This window comes from Schistocerca americana, chromosome 3, assembly GCF_021461395.2.
Source record: "Schistocerca americana isolate TAMUIC-IGC-003095 chromosome 3, iqSchAmer2.1, whole genome shotgun sequence".
Classification (NCBI taxonomy): domain Eukaryota; kingdom Metazoa; phylum Arthropoda; class Insecta; order Orthoptera; family Acrididae; genus Schistocerca; species Schistocerca americana.
This window is the reverse complement of record NC_060121.1, coordinates 558,513,776-558,537,491: the sequence shown is the minus strand read 5'-3', so window position 1 is coordinate 558,537,491 and position 23,716 is coordinate 558,513,776. Positions and strand designations below refer to the sequence as shown.

The following is a 23,716-nucleotide window of genomic DNA, read 5'->3' as shown; positions in this document are numbered from 1 at the left end:
ATAAACAACAACCCCTCATAAACCATGGACCCTGCCGAGGTGGGGTGACTTGCGTGCCTCAACGATACAAATAGCCGTACCGTAGGTGCAGCCACAACGGATGGATATCTGTTGAGAAGCCAGTCAACCGTGTGATTCATGAAGAGGGGCAGCAAACCTTTCAGTAGTTGCAGTGGCAAAAGTCTGGTTCCGGCCTTGTAACATCAACCAAAATAGTCCAGCATGGCTGAAAAAAAAAAAAAAAATCTCGTCCATTTTATGCTCGCTCGGAGCGTAGCGTGACGACAATAGCCGGCCGCGGTGGTCTAGCGGTTCAGGCGCTCAGTCCGGAACCGCGCGACTACTACGGTCGCATGTTCGAATCCTGCCTGGGGCATGGATATGTGTGATGTCCTTAGGTTAGTTAGGTTTAAGTAGTTCTAAGTTCTAGGGGACTGATGACATCAGATGTTAAGTCCCATAGTGCTCAGAGCCATTTGACGACAATAATCACGTCCGTACTTGCTGGCGTACTGGGACAACTGATAGTAGTGACCGAAATCGCGCGACTGTGCCCCCGCTGACCCCTTGTCACACCCACGCCTCTACCGCGGCAGAGAATATAATTATATCTCTGACCACAGAGCACTGCGACCTCTTTACACATTGCACTTGATTTCTCGATCATTATAGTATCAAACAGAAAGAAAATCAATACGTTGTCTTTGAAATCTCCTGACATACTTTTATTATGGTTCTGGGGGTCGCCAGGATATTTTTACATGGAAAGGGCTCGCGTATTCAAAGAGGTTGAAACACACTGGTCTAGAGCATAGTTATGTACAGCGATGGAACGTGGATGATAAATAGTTGTAAGAAGAAAACAGAAGCTTTGGAAATGTCGTGATACAGAAGAATGCTAAAGATTAGAAGGGTAGATGAGACAACTTATGAAGGGGCTCTGAAGCTAGTCGCAGGAAAAAATAGATTTATAGCAATACTTGAGTGAGGCATCAAGGAATCACCCGCTTCTTAACGGGTGGAAGTAGTAGGAAGGGTAAAAACGCTAGTGGGACACCAAGGCTTGCGTCCAGTTGGTGGGTTCTGACAGTTGTAGGTTGCAGTAGTTATGTAGAGATGCACTGTTGGCACAGGATGGACTAGCGTGGATAGCTGCATTAAAGCAGTCTTCAGTCACAGCATACGGAAGTGACTTAAATAAATAAATAAAAAAATCTCAGCCGAGCTGACTGCATTATAACTTAATTACTAGCATTTACGTCAGTTCCTACAATAGAACTGACCTGCAGCGCTACGGGGTTGTCCACTCCTGTCATTGGGTCGGCGGCGGGCCGCGCCGTGATGTCTTCCGTGCTGCTCGACATCTGGAAAAGGACAAAACAAAACTCTCAAAGTCAGGGGCAACATCACTCACTGCCATTTCTCACCGTTAGTGACTACCGTACGCCCCACTTCTATTCCCACTTCACTCGAAGTCCCTTCCGCAACAGTTGCAGATTACGCCTGTTACTAAGCGTTAACGGCAAGTGCAACTTGCCTAGCGTCACGACGGATTAGCGAAAATAAAACTACCGTTGGAACGGCTGCTGTGCATGAAGTCCGCATCCGTTATGAGGAGCCTTCTTTCTTTTCTCATTATTTCTACTTCCCTAACGAAGTAAATTGGTAGCAGTTGGATCGCTCTTTGCAGGTACAGGAACATTGAAAGGCGTGCCATTCAGGCGACGTGTGACGTCGATTCAGGGATCTCGGTTGCGTCGCTAAGTAGATACCTGGGCAACGTTACATTCATTTCGCCGTGCATCTACTCACTCAATAAATTTGTGATTGAAAAAACGCATTTATTTAAAATGAATAACAGCATACATTCCTTCATTATGAGACAGAAGGGCCATCTTTTCATTTTGTCCACACCCATAAGAATTATTCAAAAATAACGTTCAACGTTCAGAAACATATATTTTCATTATGTTCTCATAGGAATTTAAAGTTGTTGTGAACCAACGGCATGTTTTAAAACCCGAGACGAATTGTTATTACCTTGGAAAACTACTCCTTCTGAACAGTTCATTTCTGCTGAGCTACACAGCCTCCAAAAACCTATCAGAAGATAAAACCATTCCGTCTCTCATCAAGGCAGCTTTACAAGCACTAAACGGTTTTGCCTATCGCAGTCTTATACGTACGCTTACTTGAGTTGTTTTTATTTTACTTGTTCATTTTCACTACTGTGAAACACGTCTCTTCTACCGAGTAGGTCCTCATACCTTTTAAAGTATGGATTTTAGACTCCATATTTACCAAACATTTTTTCTTATTTTCGTCTCTGCTGCCTACCCCCAAAATATGGAAAGCAAACAGCTAGCAGTAGAAGAGATTTGTTTCACAGTACCTAAGTTGCAGTGCTCATAGCTTTTAAGGCATCCATTTTAGAGCCCATTGGACGGGACTTTCTAACTTCGATTGATCATTCCTGTTGTGTTCCTATACGTGTGAATACTTCAGGACCTGCTAATACTTTCCTGCTAGCTCTGAAAGCGATCGTGAAACAGAATAATATTGTTCGTTTGAGAATAATTCAGGTCTAGTAGATTGTGTGTCCACTCAATGAAACAATGAAAAAGTGAGAAAAACTGTTCGCATAAAGAGGATGCAAGCATTTTTTTTACAAATCATCCTGGTTAGAATTTTCCACGTGTTTTCCAAATCATTGCAAGAGAATGCCAGAATGGTTCTCACTTACAGGTCATGCTCGACAACTTCCTCATTCCTTATCCATTATTAAATATTGTAAATTCGGTGTTTTAAACGTCAACATTTTCGGATATCTGGCTTCTGACGACCCACTTTATAAAGACGTGTTCCACGATCGTGTGTCAGGTATAATGAAAAAATAAATAAAAAATAAAACAAAACTTTCATATTCATCAGAAACTTGTAAGCAGACGATTAAATTGTGGATAGAAACACAAATGTGCACAATGCTTTTTTTTGTAATGTAAGTATTAAGGCCTAATACTCATATAACAGAAATCAGCAATGACATAAACTTCGGCCTTGCATTCCTGTGCTGTATGAACAAACATTCATGATTACGTGCTGGATTAAAAAGTGAATGGTGTCAGCACCTCGAAGACGGAACAGTCTCAATAACACTACACCTCTATGCTGACAACGATGATTTACTTCTTGTCTTGTATACACGGGAACCGCCTTCGTAACCTAAGTCATTGGTACGCTCTACAATGGTAGCGTTCAACCTGGACCTGAACACAGTAACAATGCGTTCACATTGGTATGCTGATGTCGTCCAGGAATCTCAGACACATTCTGTCCATCTACTAGTATTAACAGGAACAGTAAACAAACTTCGCCTGAACATTTGTTTCCCCTGAGACTAGCCTTGTCAGAGAAGAAAAGTAAACGTCTAGTACAAACCAGGAATCGATATGACAGCCTATGAATGAGAAGTATGACAGTGAATCAGCTACACTGAATCAGTTACGCTGTTGAGTCAGACTCGTATATACGCAATTATGTAATCTACGACCATATTTGCAGCAACTATTTTGTATAACAAAGCCAAATACAGGTAATAAATATTTTTAATCCTGTAAAAAGCTGATGATTGACCGCGAAATCACACTGACTACGCAACGCGGGTGCGGTGGAAAGTTCAGGGACTCTCAGCGCGTAACATGCTTATTGCTGGAGTGGACTACAGTTACGGCGATACTATAAGCTACTGAGGGCGGCGTTCGACCTCTGACGCGAGAACAGATTGCGTTAGCTGTGGCCTCCTGAGATATCCGGTGTAAAGCGACCCTGTAAGAGGAGATAAATGTAAAGCAGTGGATAAACGTACGTAATTTTGTTGTAGTTCTCTTCCTCTGAGCTGTCGATGTAGCGTCCATTGTGTACCTGTGTACACAGCGCTTCTGACAAGTGCATACGTAATGTTGTTCGCATCAACGAATTCTCCGATAAGGTTCATCTGATCAATGCCACTGGCATTGCAATTCATGGTGATAAAAGATATATTTTCCGCCGAGAAGGCTAACTGTAGCAGAGAATAAAAATGTACTTTTTGAAAATGCGTCGGTTGCTTGTCTCATCTGAGTTGCAGCTTCTTTGATGGCGCGAATGATTTTTGCAAAATTGACCTGCTTAAGGAAATTAAATACTTCTTTGATGTCAGACCGCAGACTTGAGGCAGCTGATGACGTATTGAGGTTTGCAAATTCTTAAAGTTCGTTAGTGGGTACTCCTTGTACTCCTTGTAAGGAGAGCAGAGAAATTTGTGAAATCAAGTGGAAGTGACTTCTGATTTCTCGTGTTCTCCAGCGGTTGTTGTGCAAGAGTTTCTGCGTTCTTTTTTCGCCATAGGTCGTGGAGTTGCAGAGCTACGAACACCAATCGACAAGTACTTCGCAGATTCCTCGATACCAATCAACATACGATAATTCAAGATCTACCCACCTTTTATCACTACTACCCAAAATGCCGCCCTCGCATACTAGACGTATTCTTAGCCAAAAAACTGACTTGATAAATGTGAACCAAGGTGGTAAATAATATTGACTCTGATCATAATTCGGTGCTACTGGAAACTGATAGAGACTTGGCTCGCTTACGAGATACATGAACAACAAGAGTCACACACACCAATGCGGATTCGATTTAACCATTTGGCCCAAATCAGTACACCACTTATACCCTCACGTCACTCAAAACATGACATCAAGACCACAACGGAATATTTTAGCAGTGTCATACGTGATCGCAGCAAGAAGGCCACAACTACGGTAAAATATATCAGGCTAGGAAATCACCTTCCCATCACATACAGGAGCTGATAGCGGAACAACGCTTCTACAGACGCAGGTGGAAAAGCGACCTAGATCCCGCTGATAGAGGATGGCAGATTGGCCCGGCGAATCAGACGTGAATTCGAAACCTTTCGCTGCGCGCCTAGGGCATACACAGGCTCCACGAAGCAGAGAAAAATCAGGAGAACTTTTGGAAAATCAACATACTCAGAAAAATGAATTATTCCTCAACTGAGCTTCTTCATATTGAGAATAGAATCGTGTTCGACCTCCAAGACCGTGCTGAAGCTCTGGACAGCTCGAAAGACGGTTCAGGGCTCTCGAGTCTATTGGTCCGAAAAGCGACGATCATGAAGAACGAACGAATCATTAGGAGAGTAGCTCGCGTTTCGCATACTCCGCTTAGAACTTCTTTCAGTCACATAGCGGGACTGCACGTCGGCATATTATGAATTTCAACTCTAAAAAAACTCCAGTCCCTGACAACTTTCAGCCACCCCTACTGCCTAGAGCCATAATCTACTAGACGTCAACCTATACTGCCACCTGAACCAGAACTACTTTCCAAGTACTGGAAATAGACTCAGGTAATAGTTGTACGTAAGCCAAAGAAGGACCCTTTATTTCCACAAAATTAACGCCCAGATTTCTTGTTAAAGATCGTCGGCAAGATACAGGAGCAGGTCATAGACGACGATGCGCGCAGCTTTCTCAAAGACACCTGTATCATTATTCATGCAATAATATAAAAGGAAAGAAGAAGAGGATTTAACGTCCCGTCGATGACGAAGTTATTAGAGACCGAGCGCACGCTCGGGTTAGTGAGGGATGAGAAAGGAAGTCAGTCGTGCCCTTCCTGTCATTTCCCTCAAGCGATTTAGGGAAATCACGGAAACCTAAATCTGGATGGCGGGACGGGTATCTGAACCGTCGTCCTCCCGAATGCAAGTCCGGTGTGCTAAGCACTGCGCCACATCGCCCGATTTCTCTAACAGTTTGGGCTACATCTACATCTACGTGATTACTCTGCTATTCACAATAAAGCACCTGGCAGAGAGTTCAATGAACCACCTTCATGCTGTCTCTCTATCGTTCCACTCTCGAACGGCACATGGGAAAAATGATCAATTAAATTTTTCTGTGCGAGCCCTGATTTCTCTTATTTTATCGTGATGATCATTTCTCCCTATGTAGGTGGGTGCCAACAGAATGTTTTCGCAATCGGAGGAGAAAACTGGTGATTGAAATTTCATGAGAAGAGCCCGTCGCAACGAAAATCGCCTTTGTTTTAATGATTGCCACTCCAGTTCACGTATCAAGTCTGTGACACTGTCTCCTCTATTTCGCGATAATACAAAACGAGCTGCCCTTCTTTGTACTTTCTCGATATCATCCGTCAGTCCCACCTGATGTGGATCCCACAACGCACAGCAATACTCCAGAATAGGGAAGAGAAGTTACCAGACTAACTGAACAAATATGTACTGCTCGGAAAATTCACCATACTACGGGAGTGCTATTTGTAGATGTTGAATAGGCCATTTACTGTGTGTAGCAGAAAGGTATTATACACAATCATCATGAATATAATTGCCCAGGTCACATTATAAGGATAGTAGCACCATTTCTCAAAAGCAGAGCTTTCTACGTCGATATTCCAGGAGCCGATTGCAATATAAGATCCATCAAACGTAGAGTATAACAAGGCTCAGTTTTGGTCCACATACTCTACTATATACTTACAAATGAGATCCCAAAACAGACGGAGGCCCTTCGTTAGTTGGAGATGACACTGTGCTCTATAGAAGTAGCTCCAGTCTTCTGTTTATAGTTAATAAGCCTGAGTAATACCTAGAACGTGTACAACAGTGGGCAAACAACTGGAAGACTAAATTCAAAACATATCACATAGTTTTAAAAGAATCTGAGGGGATATGCATATCAGCGGTGTATGGTCTCTCTCCATGACATTTTGCGCGGAGCTTGGGGTTTAATTCGGAATAATAGCGTCCAGTTTGACGATCAGGAGTTGTACGTTGCCATTTATATATCTGTTTCTACCTTCTGGTTGAGAGCTAGCGTGTTAGTGGATGACAGGAAGCGGGTGCTGTATATATAAGGATTACATGAGGTGACAAACAGTCATGGGATACAGATATGCACGTATACAGATGGCGGTGGTATCACGTATACAGGGTAAAAAGGGCAATGCATTGGCGGAGCTATCATTTGTACGCGGGTGATCCATGTGAAAAGCTTTCCGACGTTATTACTGCCTCACGACGTGAGTTAACAGGCTTTGAACGCGGAATCGTAGTTGGGAGCTAGATGCATGGGACACTCTGTTTAGGAAATCATTAGGGAATTCAATATTCCGAAATCCACCGTGCCGAGAGTGTGCCGAGAATATCAGAATTGACGCAATATCTCTCACCACGGACAATGCAGTGGCCGATGACCTTCGATTAACGACCGAGAACAGCGGCGTTTTCGTAGAGCAACACTGCCTGAAATAACCGCAGAAGTCAACATGCGGTGTAAAAGAACGTATCCGTTAGGATAGTACGGCGAAATTTGGCTTTAATGGGCAACGGGAACAGACGTATGACGGGAGTGCCTTTGCTAACAGCACCGCATCGCCTGCAGCGGCTCTCCTGGGCTCGTCACCATATCGGTTGGACTCTTAGACGACTGGAAAATCGTGGCGTGGTCAGATGAGTTCCGATTTCAGTTGGTAAGTGCTGCTGGTTGGGTTCGATTGTGGCGCAGATCCTACGAATCCATTGACCTACGTTATCAACGAGGCGTTGTGCTAGCTGGTGGTGGCTACATAATGGGGTGGGCTGTGTTTTCATGGAATGGATCAGTGACTGGAAATGGCTACGTTCGGCTACATGGAGACTATTTTCATCCATTCATGGACTTCATGTTCCCGAATAACGATGGAATTTTTATGGATGACAATGCACCATGTCACCATGCACAGTTGTTCGCAATTGGTTTGAAGAACATTCTGGACAATTCGATCGAATGATTTGACCATCCATATCGCCCGACATGAATCCCATCGAACATTCATAGAACAAAAGCGAGAGGTCATTTCGTTTTCAAAACCCTGCACGGGCAACACTTCCGCAATTATGGACGACTATAGAAGTAGCATGGCTCAATATTTCTGCAGGGGACTTGCAACGACTTGTTGAGTCCATGCTGCAGTACGCCAATGGTGGGTATCCCGCGACTTTTTTCACGTCAGTGTAGTTATTAGTAGAAAAAATCAGGATTATTCTCGTTGAGAGCGTCCAGTCTTTAAGGATCTCGAAATTAGTATCTCCTCTGTTACGTTTCGCTAAGGCTTCGTAATTATAGGTATCTTTGGATATCTATTATCGCCCATTATTTGAATATGCTTTACCCATTTACACTGGTGTGTTTCATTTCGTGTCTCATACCTCATCTCTGTTGGCGAACGAAATTGAGCTACTACTGCTGTTACTCTCCACGATGTCATTGTGTAACCAGAGATCTTCCAGATCTAATTCGTGAAAAAAATTGTATTCCACAATGTGCGGAGGCGCTATCGGTTGTATGTGATTGCTAACTCTCGTAACAACACATGTCTTTAGTTCTGCAGTAACCTCGATTCAGTTATATCACAGAAACGGAAGAGCGCGCAGTAGAGCGGTGTGATTTGACTCTTAAGACAGCGAAAATTGTCCTAAATGCACTGCAGTTAGATGCACATGACTACATTTAGGATGCTCGCCTGTTTTGCGTTCCACTTTCAACGAGAGAACGAAGTTAAATATTCGGGTTGCATCCGCCCGCAGCATTCGTTAAACTGTGTCCAGCGTTCGAGGACACCGTTCGTCTTGTTACTTCATGAGGAGCATTGGGAGTCTCCTTCTAAGCAGTTACAGTTACATTCTTCGCCAAGAGCAGCAGTGGCCAAGCAAACACACAGCTTCGTGTTAAATATAAAGCTTGTCAAATGCGTTCAATCTGCAGTTGTATAGTGTTGCAACTGTCCTGACATTATAAAAACATGTTTAATGTACAAACGCTATACTGAAACGAGAATGTATACTGTATAGCAAAATCATGATGGAAGAAAAGAAAGCACCAAAGTTATCAGTTACCAGTAGTAGCTAACGAGGAGAGCATTATGAATGAAGTAGTCTTAATCATAGTTTCTCAAGTTGATTTTGGGTTACGATGATTTCTAAAATATTTTTGTTGTGTTTATTTCCTCCGTCAGGGCGTCTCAGAAAGCATTATAAATTTCATTATCTTAATATTTATTGTTTTCTCATTCTTCTTCTTCTTTTTTTACTTATGGACCACTATGGACTATGTTTATTTCAACTGTTTGTCCTTTCCTTTCTTCAACATTTCTCTAATCATTTATCGAGATTTCTCTGTCCTTTCTTCTGTTCAAGTAGCTCTAGTCTTCTTCTTGAGTTTTTCGTGGAAACCTATGGAATGTCGCAATTTCTTTCTGAGTGGCAATCGTTCTTCAACATCTTTTGGGCTAATTTGGAGTTCGTCTATGTCCCTTCCAATTTCATTGCATCATATGTTATGCATTTTTAATTTAACGAAGTAAGTGAACAGTCTTTTTGTTAGTCTGTTGTTATTCAGTCTAGGGAAGTGGTCATAGGAAGCTGTTCTTTTTCTTATTATGTCTGTAATTTTTTTCTATGTGTGTATAGGATTCACTATTACGACGTCTTCTCTATTGTTTCTACCGTTTAAGTTGTCTCAAAATTTTCCTTGATATTTTTCTTTCTGTCATTTATAGTGCTTCCATCATCGCCTTTTTGGGTGGAGTGAAACTTTCTGCTGCATAAAGTGCTTCTGGGCGAATTGCTGTAGAGTAGCGTCTAAGTTTAGCATTGAGTGATATTGATTTCTTATTACATATTCTTACAACCTTAGTGAAGTAGTAGGCCTACGCTGTTTTAATCTTATTAACTCTTGCTTTAATGGCTTCTTTTACCGAAATGTCTTGCTCGGTTACTTTTCCTAGATGCTTGAATTTGTTAGTGCTCCCCCTCTTTAATTTTCATTATCACGGGGCTTCAGCTTGTTTTTTCAGTAATTCTATCTGTCTAGCGGCTGTTTCCAGTGGACCTGAAGAAACAGCTAGGTTATCTGTGAAAGCAAGATAACCTATCTTATAACATAATTTAATTCCCTTATTGATTTGGCTTTCCATGGTTTTCCATTACTTTTGTTTCATTTATCTTCTTCCTCTTTTTTCTAGCTGTTTTAAACCTTGTTTCTTGTCACTTCTATTCTAGGAAACCTATTTCATCATTGTCGAGCAGTAGAAGCTGCTGCTAGTATTCAACAGGATCGTAAAACTTTGAAGGTCGGTTTCTCGAAAACTCTTGAAAGTACATCGTACTAGAACTGCAGTTATTTACTGCAGTCGTGTAAAAGATGGGCAGAATCGGTGACCCCCTGAGTGTATTCTTCTCTTGTCAGCAAGTAGAGTGCGTCTTGACGGATACATGAATTAGTGGCCATAGGCTCCCGTAACATCTAAATCCACTTGAAATAAATGCAAATTAGAACTATTTAAAACAGCAGATAAATATTTGATTGATGCTTTCTTAAGAGAGAGTCTCTATTCCGTTCAAACCACCTACTTAACCGATGACCAGGTGGGGCTTAAATTCAAAAATTGAGAGTTTCCTACCAAGTAGCCGGCCGAAGTGGCCGAGCGGTTAAAGGCGCTACAGTCTGAAACCGCACGACCGCGACGGTCGCAGGTTCGAATCCTGCCTCGGCCATGGATGTGTGTGATGTCCTTAGGTTAGTTAGGTTTAAGTAGTTCTAAGTTCTAGGGGACTTATGACCACAGCAGTTGAGTCCTATAGTGCTCAGAGCCATTTGAACCTACCAAGTAATTGAATCCGAGACGTACAAAATCGCCAATGGTACACAAAACAGGTCAGTGCACAGTTGCAGCAGCAATGAAAAAAGCATGCAGATTTAAAAGGCCTCCATATTATAAAGTTGGTGATGTTTTGCAGAAGCTTGAAACATAGCGCGTACTATAGTGCGAGGTGCTTTTAAGAGTTTCCACAGCGAAACTCTATCTCGAAATCTGACAGAAAACCTACAGAGATTCTGGTCGTATGCAGAGTACACCAGCGGCAAGATAATTTCACCGTGCGATAGTGGTGATAATGTTAATGATGGCAGTGGCATTAAAGCACATTTACGAAATACAGTTTCCCGAGATTCCTTTACTGAAGAAGGTGAAGTAAATTTTCCAAAATTCGAATCAAGAACTGCTGGTAACATAAGGTTCCTGGGTGTAGCAAAACAGTGTAAACCACTTAATAAAGGCAAGTCTTCCGGTCCAGATTGTGCACCAGTTAGTTTCCTTTTAGACTGTGCAGATATAACAGCTCTATCCTTAGCAACCATATACATCCGCTTGCTCGACGGAAGATCTGCACGTAAAGACTGGAAATTTGTGCAGATCACACCTGTATACAACGATGGAATAAAAGCACAACAATCTACTGATTTATAGACCCATTTCACTGACATCAATTAGCAGCAGAGTTTTAAGACGTATCAAAAACTGAAATACTTATTTTGTATTTCGTTATGAACCGACTGTCGGCTTTTTAGTCCATCCTTAGAAAACTTTGGACTAAACAGATAGTCCACACAACATCAGAGAGAGTTTATAGCTGCACAAAGATAGTTTTTTCAAAAATATACGACCTTTTAAAAATACGTATCTGTACAAAAACACAAGCATTTTGAAATTCGCAAGGAAGCTATGAACAAATAAATATTATATTACTGTAAACTCAAAGATTAAAGGTGTAAGAATGTACGGGCCAAAACGGTGCACTAGTAACTACTGGCACACTACTATGATACGTGAAAAAAATTACCAGGGAATGTGATGAACAGGATAAAAAAAAAATGCGGTGCGTGACAGATGAGAGGAAGGGGCCAATGGAATGTAGTGGGGAACAATTATGCTATTTACAACAAGCATATCATCTGGTGTGAAAATATTAACTAGCTGCTGCTGCTGTAATGAGGGTGAAAAATGGAACAGCATGTAGCCATTACGGATTAAGTGAGGATTCTTTGATTGGTGTTCACTGATAGCCAGAAATTTCGAGTAATATTACTTTTTCTGCCTTTATCTTCTCTATGGAGAACGTCACATTTAGTATGACGTTCATTTAGAAAATGTTTAGCAAAGGTGGAATCTTTTTTTTTTCAGTGTCCTACTCCATTCACGCCCAGTCTAGTATTTATAACACTACCTAACTGACCTAACATATAACTGGAATTTATTGGACTTCCTGTAATTTGAGTGAAAAATTATATATAGGTCTCAGTTGTGCGGCCGGATTCGTGACTTCCTATACGGAAGACCACAGTTCCTAGTAATTCATGGGAACTAATCGAATAAAACAGAAGTGCTCTCTGGCGCTGCTCAAGGGCGTTTAGGAGGCAGTCTGAGAAGTCCTCTTAGACTGTATGAAGATGACGCTGTCGTTTATCATCAACTAAAGTCATCAGAAGATCAAAATGAAATGCTAAATAAGTTAGACAAGATATCTGTATGGTGCTATAAGTGGCAATTGATCGAAAACAATAAAAAGTGTATGGCCCTCTACATGACCAGTAAAAATAATCCATTAAATTTCAGTAACACGATAAATGAAATACATTTAAAGGTTGTCGATTCAACAAAATAGCTTCGGATTACAAGTAAAAACAAATTAATTTGGAACTATGAGGTAGGAAACATTGTGGGGAAGGCTAACCAAGATATATTTTGTTGGCAGAACACTTAGAAGATGCAAAAGGCATACCGAAGGGACTGCTTACACTCCGTGCTCTGGCGGCATGGGGTCCTTGCCACATGGTACTGACGCAGGTTATCGAAAAAGTTTAACGAAGGTCAACTGTTTTTGTATGATTTGCGAGTCGGGCTGGCAACCACTTAAACAAAGGCATTTTGTTCTGCTGCGAGCTCTTTTTACAAAATTTGAATCACCTGCTTCCTCCTTCGAATGGGAAAATTTTTTATTTACTCCCACCTACGTAGGGAGATATATCATCATAATAAAATGAGGGAAATTAGAGCTCGCACGGAAAGATTTAGATGTTCGTTTTTCCGACGTGCTATTCGACAATATAATGGTCGAGAAACAGTCTGGAAGTGGTCATATGAACCCTAAGTGTGAATTCCAGAGTGGTCATGTAGATGTAGTAAATATTAACGCCAGAACGCTGCTCGAACAGCATGTTTTTTTGTACGGCATGTTACACAATTCCTGTTGTAGGCTACTAGGGATTGTAGAGGAGACTTAAAGTTTTGATAATGGAGCCGTGTCCAGAAATATTCCGTTTGGGTATAAAATAAATTTGAAGACCGGAGCAGTTTCAAATCTCTCGTTTCACGATGCGTGCACAAAATGAAAAGAGGTCGCCGTCGTCAGTCCCTGATGTTGCTGTGACATCAAATGCTAGTTTCGTCCGACAGCTACAATGGCTGCGAGGAAGCGGTCCGTCCGCAACTGGGATGGTACTTCGGTGTTCCATGGGCGCGCTGCACTCTTGATTTTGAAGAGAACGTCTGTCGTCACCTCGAAGAGAACTCGACGAAGAGAACTCGAAACGGTGTCCATGCCATGAAGCAGAAAGATCAGAACTGGTGTCCGCGTACCGTGAAGCGGAAGAGTTGGAAGCGATCTGATGTTCAAACATCCAAACGTTACATTTCCTGACATGGGTTCCTTACCACAAGTTTATGTACTAATTTCCCTCGACAACCTCTAGAAGCCTGTAATAGGAATTATGAAACACCCTGCATAGTTCCGTCTCTCGAATCTTATAATTACCGGTTTCTTTTATTAGCAAGTCTTCATCATCAGATGGCAAAATAGGAAGCATAATTCAACAGCTTAACACCTGCCGTGTGGATGTATTTGAAGGGCTAGAAATTTTTAGGAGTTTAAAAAAGAAATATCCAAACCAATTATTAAATTAACAAAGTGATTCTGTAATAACGGCTTTTTCGAAGTATTTTCTAACCTGTTATGATGTCTCTTCTACCTGTTTTTTGCGTTCTTTCTTTGTTGGGATTCTCTTTCTGCTAGCTCCCACTTTCTTGATCTATCAATTACTTCGTGCTGGCGATTATTGTATACTTGGGACCGCCAGTTACTATACACTTGGCTTTGGCCAGTGCGCATGATATGGCTACGGCAGTAACAGCTGTGCACTTCAATTCTTGACACGCTCACATGTTCCCCGTCAGGTTTGCATAGAGGGATAGTATTAGCCTTATCAATATTCTGTGCACTTTCGCATGTAGTTTCAGATACTCATTGGAGTTAAATAAAGACAAGGCACAGAAAAGCAACACAAATAACAAAAACGAATGACATTGTTACGTTATTGGTCCAGTCGTGGTACGCAACTGACAGTGGTAACAAGCACGCGAGGTAACAGAGCAACGCTGAATAGTGTAGAAGGTACGGGTGATTGGTTGTTTCTGTAGTAGCTGTCCTTTAAACAAACATCTGTCAATCCAGGTATAGTTCTCTACTAGCGGATCGTGTCTACAGGCGTGGATCACACACATAATCTGATATTAAAGTATCCTGACATCTCTATGTAATGTGAAATTGAACAGTAGATGGCACGAGAGGCATATCCACCAGCATAAAAGCATGCATGAGTATTGTGTTATGAGTAGAGAAAGAGTAACAGAAAAAATACTTAACAGGAGATTTCAGTGACGTCATTTGGGTAACAAATCGGTCGGCGACATTTCAACCCTGCCCAAATCGACAGTTGGCGATGTGACTGGGAAGTGGAAACGCGAAGGAAGAACCACAGTTAAGGCCATGCAAGGCCCACCTCATGTACTGGCGGACAGGGGCCGTCCAGCAAGCATTGAGGAGGGTGGCTCTAAAAATCGCATTAAATCAGGGGAAAGAATCAGTCGAGAGTTCCTAAGAGCTACCAGCAGTTCAGCTGACACACTGACTGTGCGTTGGGCAGTGTTTTGCAGCCAACGCCAAGCTACGATCGGGGTGGTGTAAACCGCCACAGCACTGGTCAGTAGAGGACTGGAAGTGAGTGATTTGGAGTGACGAATAATGCTATACCCTGTATCGTTCGGATGGAAGCGCTTGGGGTTTGGCGAATGCCTGGAGAACATTGTCTGCCATCTTGTGTAGTGCTAATAATGATGCATGGGCCGTGTGGAGTTTCTGTATGAGGATGTTTCTCGCAGTTAAGGTGTGGTCCACTTATTGAGCTTAAGAAAACTTTCTGCAGTGAAGGGAAAGTGTGGAGACTGCGACTGGATCAGCATGACAATGCACCTTGTCATAAATCAGCGTCTGTGAGGCAATGATTTGTGTACAAAACGTTCCTGAAATGGATTGACCTCCATAGAGTCCCGACCTAAACCCAATGGAATATTTTGGGATGAGTTAGGTCATCGACTTTTCTCCAGCTCCCTTAGTTCAACATCACTTCCTCCTCCGATTTCGGCTCTTGGGAAGAAAGAGTTGCTATTCCTCCTCAGACATTCTGACACCTCCTCCAAAGCGTCCCCAGCAGCGTCCAAGCCGTCGAAGGGTGGACCACCCTAGTGGGTATGCGGATACTTTTAGTGTATACCTTGCTTCTACGAGTCCTTGTGAGGCAAACTGAGGAGCTGCTTGATTGAGAAGTAGCGGCTCCAGTCTCGTAAACTGACTTACGACTGGGAGAGCGGTGTGCTGACCACATGCCTCTCCATACCCGCATCCAGTGACGCCTGTGGTCTGAGGATGATTCGGCGGCCGGTCCGTACCGTTGGGCCTTCCAAAGGTCTGTTCAGACGGAGTTAATTAAATATTATTACGTAGGTAACTTTAATTGTGTCATGCGCGCTAAGTTGTGGCATGTCCTCGATGAGATTGGGGCTCCAAAACCTATCTAATATCTTTACTAAAAGGTCTTTATAATAGTCATATTGCAACCGTAAAGGTGGATGGTGAATACTCGGAATTTTTCGATGTGACAGATAGAGTTAGAGAAGGTTGTACAACTGTCCAGAGCGACCTTAAGTGGAATGACCATATAAAACAGATGGTGGGAAAAGCAGACAACAGACTCAGATTCATCGGAAGAATCTTAAGGAAATGTAACTCATCCACGAAAGAAATGGCTTATGAGGCGCTTGTTCGCCCGATTCTTGAGTATTGTTCATCTATCTGGCATCCCTATCAGGTAGTACTTTTAGAGGAGATAGAGAAGATCCAACGAAGCGCAGCGCGTTTCGTCACGGGATCGTTTAGCTGGCGAGAGAGCGTTACGGAGATGCTAAACAAACTCCACTGCCAGACGTTCGACATTAGGGAGAGATTTACTACTGAAATTTCGAGACAGCACTTTTCAGGGGGAGCCAGATAACATATTACTTCCCGCCAAATACATCTCGCGTATTGATCACGAGAAGAAAATTCGAGAAATTAGAGCCAATACAGAGGCTTACCGACAATCATTCTTCCCACGCACTATTCGCGAATGGAACAGAGTTGGAGGGATCAGATAGTGGTACTGGAAGTACCCTCCGCCACACGCCATTTAGTGGATTGCGGAGTTTGATGTAGATGTAGACGTCAAGACAGCTCTATAACATCTTTGCAGAATACAGTAAGTATGTGATTAGGGGCACATTGAATGGCTGGAATCGTGGAACTTCAATTGGAGACAGGCAAATCAACACGCTACGCTTTGCGGATAAGACTACCCTCATTGCAGGAAGGGAAGAGGAACTTATGGATCTGGTCTCCAGGGTGAAAACTATTAATTTAAGTTTCGGTCTAGAGCTAAACATGAAGAAAGCCATCCAATGGTTATTAATCGACATGGTTTAGATGAGATTCACCTTATAGGATGCTTAAATGATGAGGTAGTGAATGATTGTGTGTATCTAGCATCCATGATCAATGGCATAGGAAAGTATGATAAGGAAATGGTTAAACTCACTAAGATCTGGCAGAGACGGGCAATATCCAAAACAGCGAAGACGCACCTGATGGAATCTCTGGTGTTCTGTGTCTTGTTGTACGGCTGCGAGACATGTACTGTGAAAGCTAGTGACAAGAGCCGAACTGATGCCTTTGAGATGTGGCATTAGAGGAAAACGTTACATGTACCATGTACCATGGACAGAAAGAAGAACTAATGCTTCCATTACAGGAGAAATTAGCACTGCAAGAAGTTTTTCTTCCCGAAAAAGTGGTTCAAATGGCTCTGAGCACTATGGGACTTAACATCTGAGGTCATCAGTCCCCTAGAACTTAGAACTACTTAAACTTAACTAACCTAAGGACATCACACACATCGATGAGCGAGGCAGGATTGGAACCTGCGACCGTAGCGGTCACGCGGTTCCAGACTGAAGCGCCTAGAACCGCTCGGCCACCCCGGCCGGCCTTTTCTTCCCGTGTCAGCCAAAGATACTTCCAGTTCAATGGGCAATTTTGGGCAGAGAAGAGGATGATTTAGAAAAAAAAATCTTGCAGGTCAAAATCGAGAGCAGAACACCAAGAGGAAGAGCAGCAAGCAGATGGCTGGATCAGGCGAAGAAGATTACTAGCGTACCTCTTTACGTTATATTAAGAGGAGCTGAAGATTTCTGTATATCGATTTAATAAGTTAAGAAAGTAACGAAGAAATGAGGTCACGACACACAACAGTGAGTTAACCGACTGGGTTACCTGTAGCTTTCAGTTCCGACAGTTACTCTGTGAGCTGCTTTCTAGGCCTCTTCAAATTTAAATGGCTCTAAGCGCTATGGGACGTAACATCTGAAGTCATCAGTCCCCTAGAACTTAGAACTACTTAAACCTAACTAACCTAAGGACATCACACACATCCACGCCCGAGGCAGGATTCGAACCTGCGGACGTAGCAGCAGCGCGGGTCCGGACTGAAGCACCTAGAACCACTCTGCCACAGCGGCCGGCTAGCCCTCTTCACTTGACGTTTTACTACATTACGTATTCAAGTACGTTAAGCTGGGTGTAGATCTGATCTGCAATTTACTTTCCTAGATATTCATCATTTGGATTTGTATAACTGGCGGATCTTACATCCAACAATTACTTTCCTAGTATTTTACTACCCCCCTTTTTTCTTCTTATTTCGGCATATCGTCTGATGATGATTTGGTAATAAGTCGAAACCGGTAACGATACAATTTATGTGACTTGAAGCTGACATATACATTTCAAAATACGTTTTCGTACGTCTGTGTGAAGAGACGGTGTGGTTCGCGCTCTCGAGCTTGCCCGTCTCCCTCGTGTCGGCGCACGTGCTGACCGGTCGTTGCCGTCACGTGCGGCCAGTTGTGTTGTGTTGCAGTGTGTCGCGTTACTCAAGGGCCGGTGGCCGAGTTTCGCCGGAATGCATTACTCATTACCGCAGCTGCTGAGGAGGCGCTGAGTCAGGTGATTACGAGGCGGAGAGCCGCCCGCAGCACGGGAGCTTTCCGTTTTCCTGAGCAGGCAATTCCCGCGTCACGCGGCGTACCCGCCGGCCTGCTCGACGCGGCGCCAGCACTCGCTCGTCTGTCTTGCATAACGCCGGCCACCCGAGTTCGGAGCAAAGAGGTCGAGGCTCTTCACCGCATATTTCGAATTTGCTTCCTTGGTGACTTGTGAGTTCTGAGAGATAGGTCGTGCCACTTTGACGTAACATTTGTCCTGATATTCCGTGTACATCCGCCAGACGCTACCGAAACGGGTCAGTTCTTCTTCACCTTCTTCGCGTTAATATCGTCTAGTACGGAGCCCAGAGTACTTAAGATTGGCAGATTTATATTATTTAACTTTGTGGCTGGATTCCCTTCGTGTTGCCGCACACGTCACTTACCTAACGGAGGCGAATTCATGTGTGCGTCCTGTCTGTGAATCGTGTGAACTTTTGTTCTGTGTGTGATGGTAACTGAGCTGTTTGTGTATTAGAATGGAGGCTTTCACGACCGGATGAAATAGCTGCTGGTAAACCTTTCGAGATGTGAGGTCGTGGTCCAAGAAACACTTGTTCCTGACCGTTTCGTCCAGGACTGCGCTGGACGTCCTCAGAGGAGCTCCTCCGATCGGCAAGACTTCAGCGGAGAAGCGCCTCTGAGGATGTCCAGAGCAGCCCTGGATGAAACCTCAGGAACAGAAGAGTTTCTTGGACGACGACTTCACATCCCGAAAGGTTTACCAGCAGCTATTTTTGTGTATTGCATCCTCTGAGGCGGAAATTGGGGGCCAGCCCAGTATTTGCCCAAACGAGCTTGGGAAACCGCTTAGAATCACTCTCAGGCTAGCTCGTTCACCAGTCCTGGGTCGTTAATCCGCCACGTGGGTTCGATCCTGGTCGGCCTCACCGTGTCGCGCAAGCTGTAGCGCTGCGGATCACGCTACACGTGCATGGTTTTCTCCACCGTTAGTGACTTTTAATAATGAACACATTCTTTCATTCTTATTACTGCCATCTGTCTATGGCCAAATTTCTTTGACGAAGATCTTTTCATGTGGCGCAGAAAAGGGTATTACACTAGCAGCAAATATATCCTCATAGTTCCTTCAGAATAGCCGACGAAAATACGTTACTATGCTGAGCTGCACTTAAAAAATACTCCCCACAGGCCTCGGAAGGCCAACTGTACCGAGCGACCGCCGTGTTATCCTGGGAGGCGTCACTGGATGCGAATATGGAGGTGCATGTGGTCAGTATAACGTTTTCCCGCTCGTTGTCAGTTTTCGTAACCGGAGCCGCTACTTCTCAATCAAGTAGCTCCCCAATTGGCCTCGCAAGAGCTGAGAGCACCGCGTTTACCAACAGCGCTCGGAAGCCCTGACGATTACCCAGCAAGTGCTAGCCAAGCCCGACAGCGCTTAACTTTGGTGATCTGACGGGATCCGGCGTTACCACTGTGGAAAGGCCGTTGGCTGTACTACAGCTGCATTGTGTTTAAATGTGGGAGAGGAGCGAAAATAAAAGAAACGTACTAGGGTGAAGGTGTGAATTTCATGGCGAGATAGTAAAAGCATTCAATAAAATTTATGGGTGCTGCAAGTCACTACCTAAACTGATATGAAAATTACTTGCGAATGAACGAGAGTACATTTCAATATTCCTTACGAAAGAGACGCTCATGTTATGAAGCAGGACACTCACCTCATATACTCTATATCCATGTTATTAAACAGTACATTAAACCAAGGAGGCCAGATTTCTCATTGCAGTGAACGGAAGGCGAGTGCTTTTTTTTTTTTTTTTTTTTAATCAAAAGTAAGACAAGATTCGATCAAATAAATTTGACAAAAGACAACATTTGACAAAAGTACCCTACTGCACTACGTCCAATATAATGGACAAAACACATACGTCAAAGAAATTTAATAGTGTAGTACCGGTGTAGGACACCTACACTCAGTAACTCTACGCCTATTTACTTTTCAATTGTACCATCACATCCGCCTCTATAGCCGAGATCACTTGCGCACGCCTAAGCGGTGGTCCTCGGTTCGCGCTTCATCGCGCTGCCCTTATCTTTCTTTAATCCTGGTGATGGAAGAAATCTTCACCGCCAGTATTTGGCCAGCTAGTGAAAGAGACACGATCGCTAAAATTTCCTGATAAACAAGTGCGCCAATGGACTGGAATAAATTTCAAACCTCTCCGTAGTGTCGTTGAACCGAGAACTTGTGACATTGTTGGTGGTGAACCGCAGGTCGGGTGGGGAAGTTAAGCACGGCGGTCCCCTTTGTAAGAGTTTATGTTTTCAGCTGGGGATAAATGGACAAGAAATTTATGCTAGACAGCCACGAGGAAAGTCCAAATATTCGCTAGTACTGATGTAAGGCAAACACGTATAGTTTAGCTTTCCAAGGCGTTGGGGACAGTTATCGCGATTAGTGCGTACTCGATCCTGATAATAATTTTGCATGAGATAACTGCAGTTCAACGATAGTTCTAGACAGCGAGACAAGCACAAGCATCCGACGGATGTTTTGGCAGTTATCTCGTACAGCATGTGGGTAGAGATACACAATTTGACAAAAGCTTTCAATGGATGGGGTAGATTTTCTCCAGAACCGAGCATAGCGTGTCACAGGGGAAAGCTTGCTATGCACTGTGAATACGTTGCTAGACTCTTAGGTTGTCCAAGAAACGGAAGTCGAGACTGATATAGCCAATAAATAAAAATTGTGTTAGCATTAATTGAGACTAACACTTCATACTTAAAGTTGATGAGGTCACGGTTGCTCTCTGCCAACAACATAGAAACGTGAATATTGCTACAGCTTCAGGGATAGTCCTTTACAGGACCAGTATTCATTAATGCTGCGGTGAGATGACGAAAATTTTCTGGTCTTTGCTGAAAAATTTAGATTATCAGAACTCAATCAGAGGGCAGCACTAACTAGAAATTTAATACTAGCTGCAACGGGATTGAAGTAATGGGACTGTCCATCACCGAGGAATATTCCTTCTGCGCCGGCCGTTGTGGCCGAGCGGTTCTAGGCGCGTCAGTCCGGAATCGCGCTGCTGCTACGGTCGATGTTCGAATCCTGCCTCGGGCATGGAGGTGTGCCTTAGGTTAGTTAGGTTTAAGTAGATTTAAGTCTAGGGGACTGATGACCAGAGATGTTAAGTCCCATAGTGCTCAGAGCCGTCTGAACCATTTTTATTCCTTTTGCAGCGCCTGTGCTGGTTGGCTTAGAGGCCTCATTCAGTAGATGTCAAGGGGTGCTGCGAACGCGCAAATTCAGGGAGACGGTTGTTGGTCGTAGGATGAAGAGAGGGCCGGTGCGATAATGACGCGAAGTGTTAATGGTAGTTCCAGATTCTATAGTCGAACGTCGTCTGTATAGAGAAGGCGCGCATGACTTTACGGCAGCATGTCGTGTCTAACGATAGTTGATAGACACATGCAGGCTTACGGTAATGTAATTTGAGCGGCTGTTATTATACATACGGCGGCATCGTTTTCCTCGGTCAGGGAACTAATAGTCTGCGATCGATGTTCTGGTAGAAGGAACCAACATGGCGAGTTTTTTTGCTAAAGTGAGAATAGAAAGCATTGTTTGCATGGAAACTAGTGTTGGATTTTGGTGTGACTTTCTTTCTTTTTTCTTCATATCCCTGAACCGTCCCTCGATACTTATTATTTGCTAAAATTGGCGAGGACGTCGTAAGGAGGCAGTGTAGTGTGAAATCAAGGATATGCGTTTCTAGTACAGTAATCCGATCTTGGAATTACTCTGTTACGAGACAGTCATCAGTAATAACCCAGCGGGATAAGGTGGGACTGGTGACGATTTCAGTAATATTGCAGCGTTAAGAGTTGATACGGACCAATCAGTACGTTACGCATCAAGAATTATTGATGTGGATGGCCGTAGGGAGACTGAGACAGCGCTCTTCCACAATTCAAATCCAGTCTTGACTGATGCGCCGGCTCGTACAATTCGTCTAGACAGAGGAACGCAGCGACTACAGCAAGTCAACAGCCTACGATAATACTGGCTAGTGGTGTCAGAAAAATTTTAAACAATCGAAAGCACCAAGATTATACTTAAGAAAACTATATGCTAGCATTTTATCATTGGAACAGAGCGTATGTCGTCACATGTCGTTATTTTGTTTTCTTGTCACAAAGTAGAGCCTACCACTGCTGTACCCGACAAACATCTGGCTTACCTTGATACAACTAGAAAGTTATTTTGTGAAAATTTGAATGATACTGTATAGGGTATGTGTTGTTACTGCACTACACTAAATATCTTGAAGTGTCTTGTGATAGTGGAAGGAAGGAAGGAGAATAGTGATGTAACGTCCAGTCGACGACGTGAGCGTAGGAGACGGAGTATAAATTCCAGCAGGGGAGAGGTGAGGAAGCAAATCGGACGTACCATTTCAAAGGACCTACCCCAGGCATTCTTAAAGGAAATCACGTAAAACACAAGGCAAAGCCGGATAGCCGGAAGCGCATTTTTATCGCCGTCCTCCCGAATACAAGAGCCCTGCCGTTGCCACGTTGGTGATAAGTGATGGACGGTTTATGTAAAGTATCTGATTGCTGTGTACGTAGCGAATGACTAGTTTCAAAGAGCGAAGTTGAATTTTTCCAATAGATATTTTGTAACGTTTTATGGTATGCCAAAGATTCAATGTTTGCTTGAAAGGTTTTTAATGTATCAGGTGGCATTGCTCTTGTTCGCAGGCTCCAGCTTTGCTGTTATTAATGCGCGTTGTGAGCATTTGTGTGAGTATGAAGTATTAGGCTTCATCTCTGATGCAAACAGCACATGGGGGCAGTATCACTCGCTGTAATTTCAATTCCTCCTCATCCTTAAGTGACTTGGTAAAACGTTAGTCTCCATCAAAAAAAAAAAGTTCAAATGTGAGTGAAATCTTATGGGACTTAACTGCTAAGGTCATCAGTCCCTAAACTTACACACTACTTAACCTAAATTATCCTAAGGACAAACAAACACACCCATGCCCGAGGGAGGACTCGAACCTCCGCCGGGTCCAGCCGCGCAGTCCATGACTGCAGCGCCTGAGACCGCTCGGCTAATCCCGCGCGGCTCAGTCTCTATCGACTGGATGCGTAAGTAAGTACGGGGGTGCGCTGAGAAGTAATTCCTCCGAATGTTTTATTCTTTTCTCAAAATCGGTTGAGGTACTATATGTTATGCATATTACTCGGTCAACTTTCCCGCTTCGCTGACGCAAGCTGAAACCCTCTGCCTCTACAGGGATCAGAATTACAGCGTGTAATGTAGTGGTGTGCAACGTAACTACACTATGTGATCATAAAC

The 23,716-nt window shown here is 43.4% G+C and overlaps 1 protein-coding gene across 2 annotated transcripts in view; it reads right to left on the bottom strand.

Moving 5' to 3' along the window:
* LOC124605828 (ABC transporter G family member 23) overlaps positions 1 to 23,716 on the bottom strand; it is a 344,743-nt gene that overhangs the window by 144,089 nt on the left and 176,938 nt on the right. For both annotated transcript variants that reach the window (XM_047137757.1, XM_047137756.1), the window contains one exon: positions 1,284 to 1,364. In XM_047137757.1, coding sequence (XP_046993713.1) covers positions 1,284 to 1,364 — 81 coding nt within the window. The remainder of the gene's footprint in view (positions 1 to 1,283; positions 1,365 to 23,716) is intronic.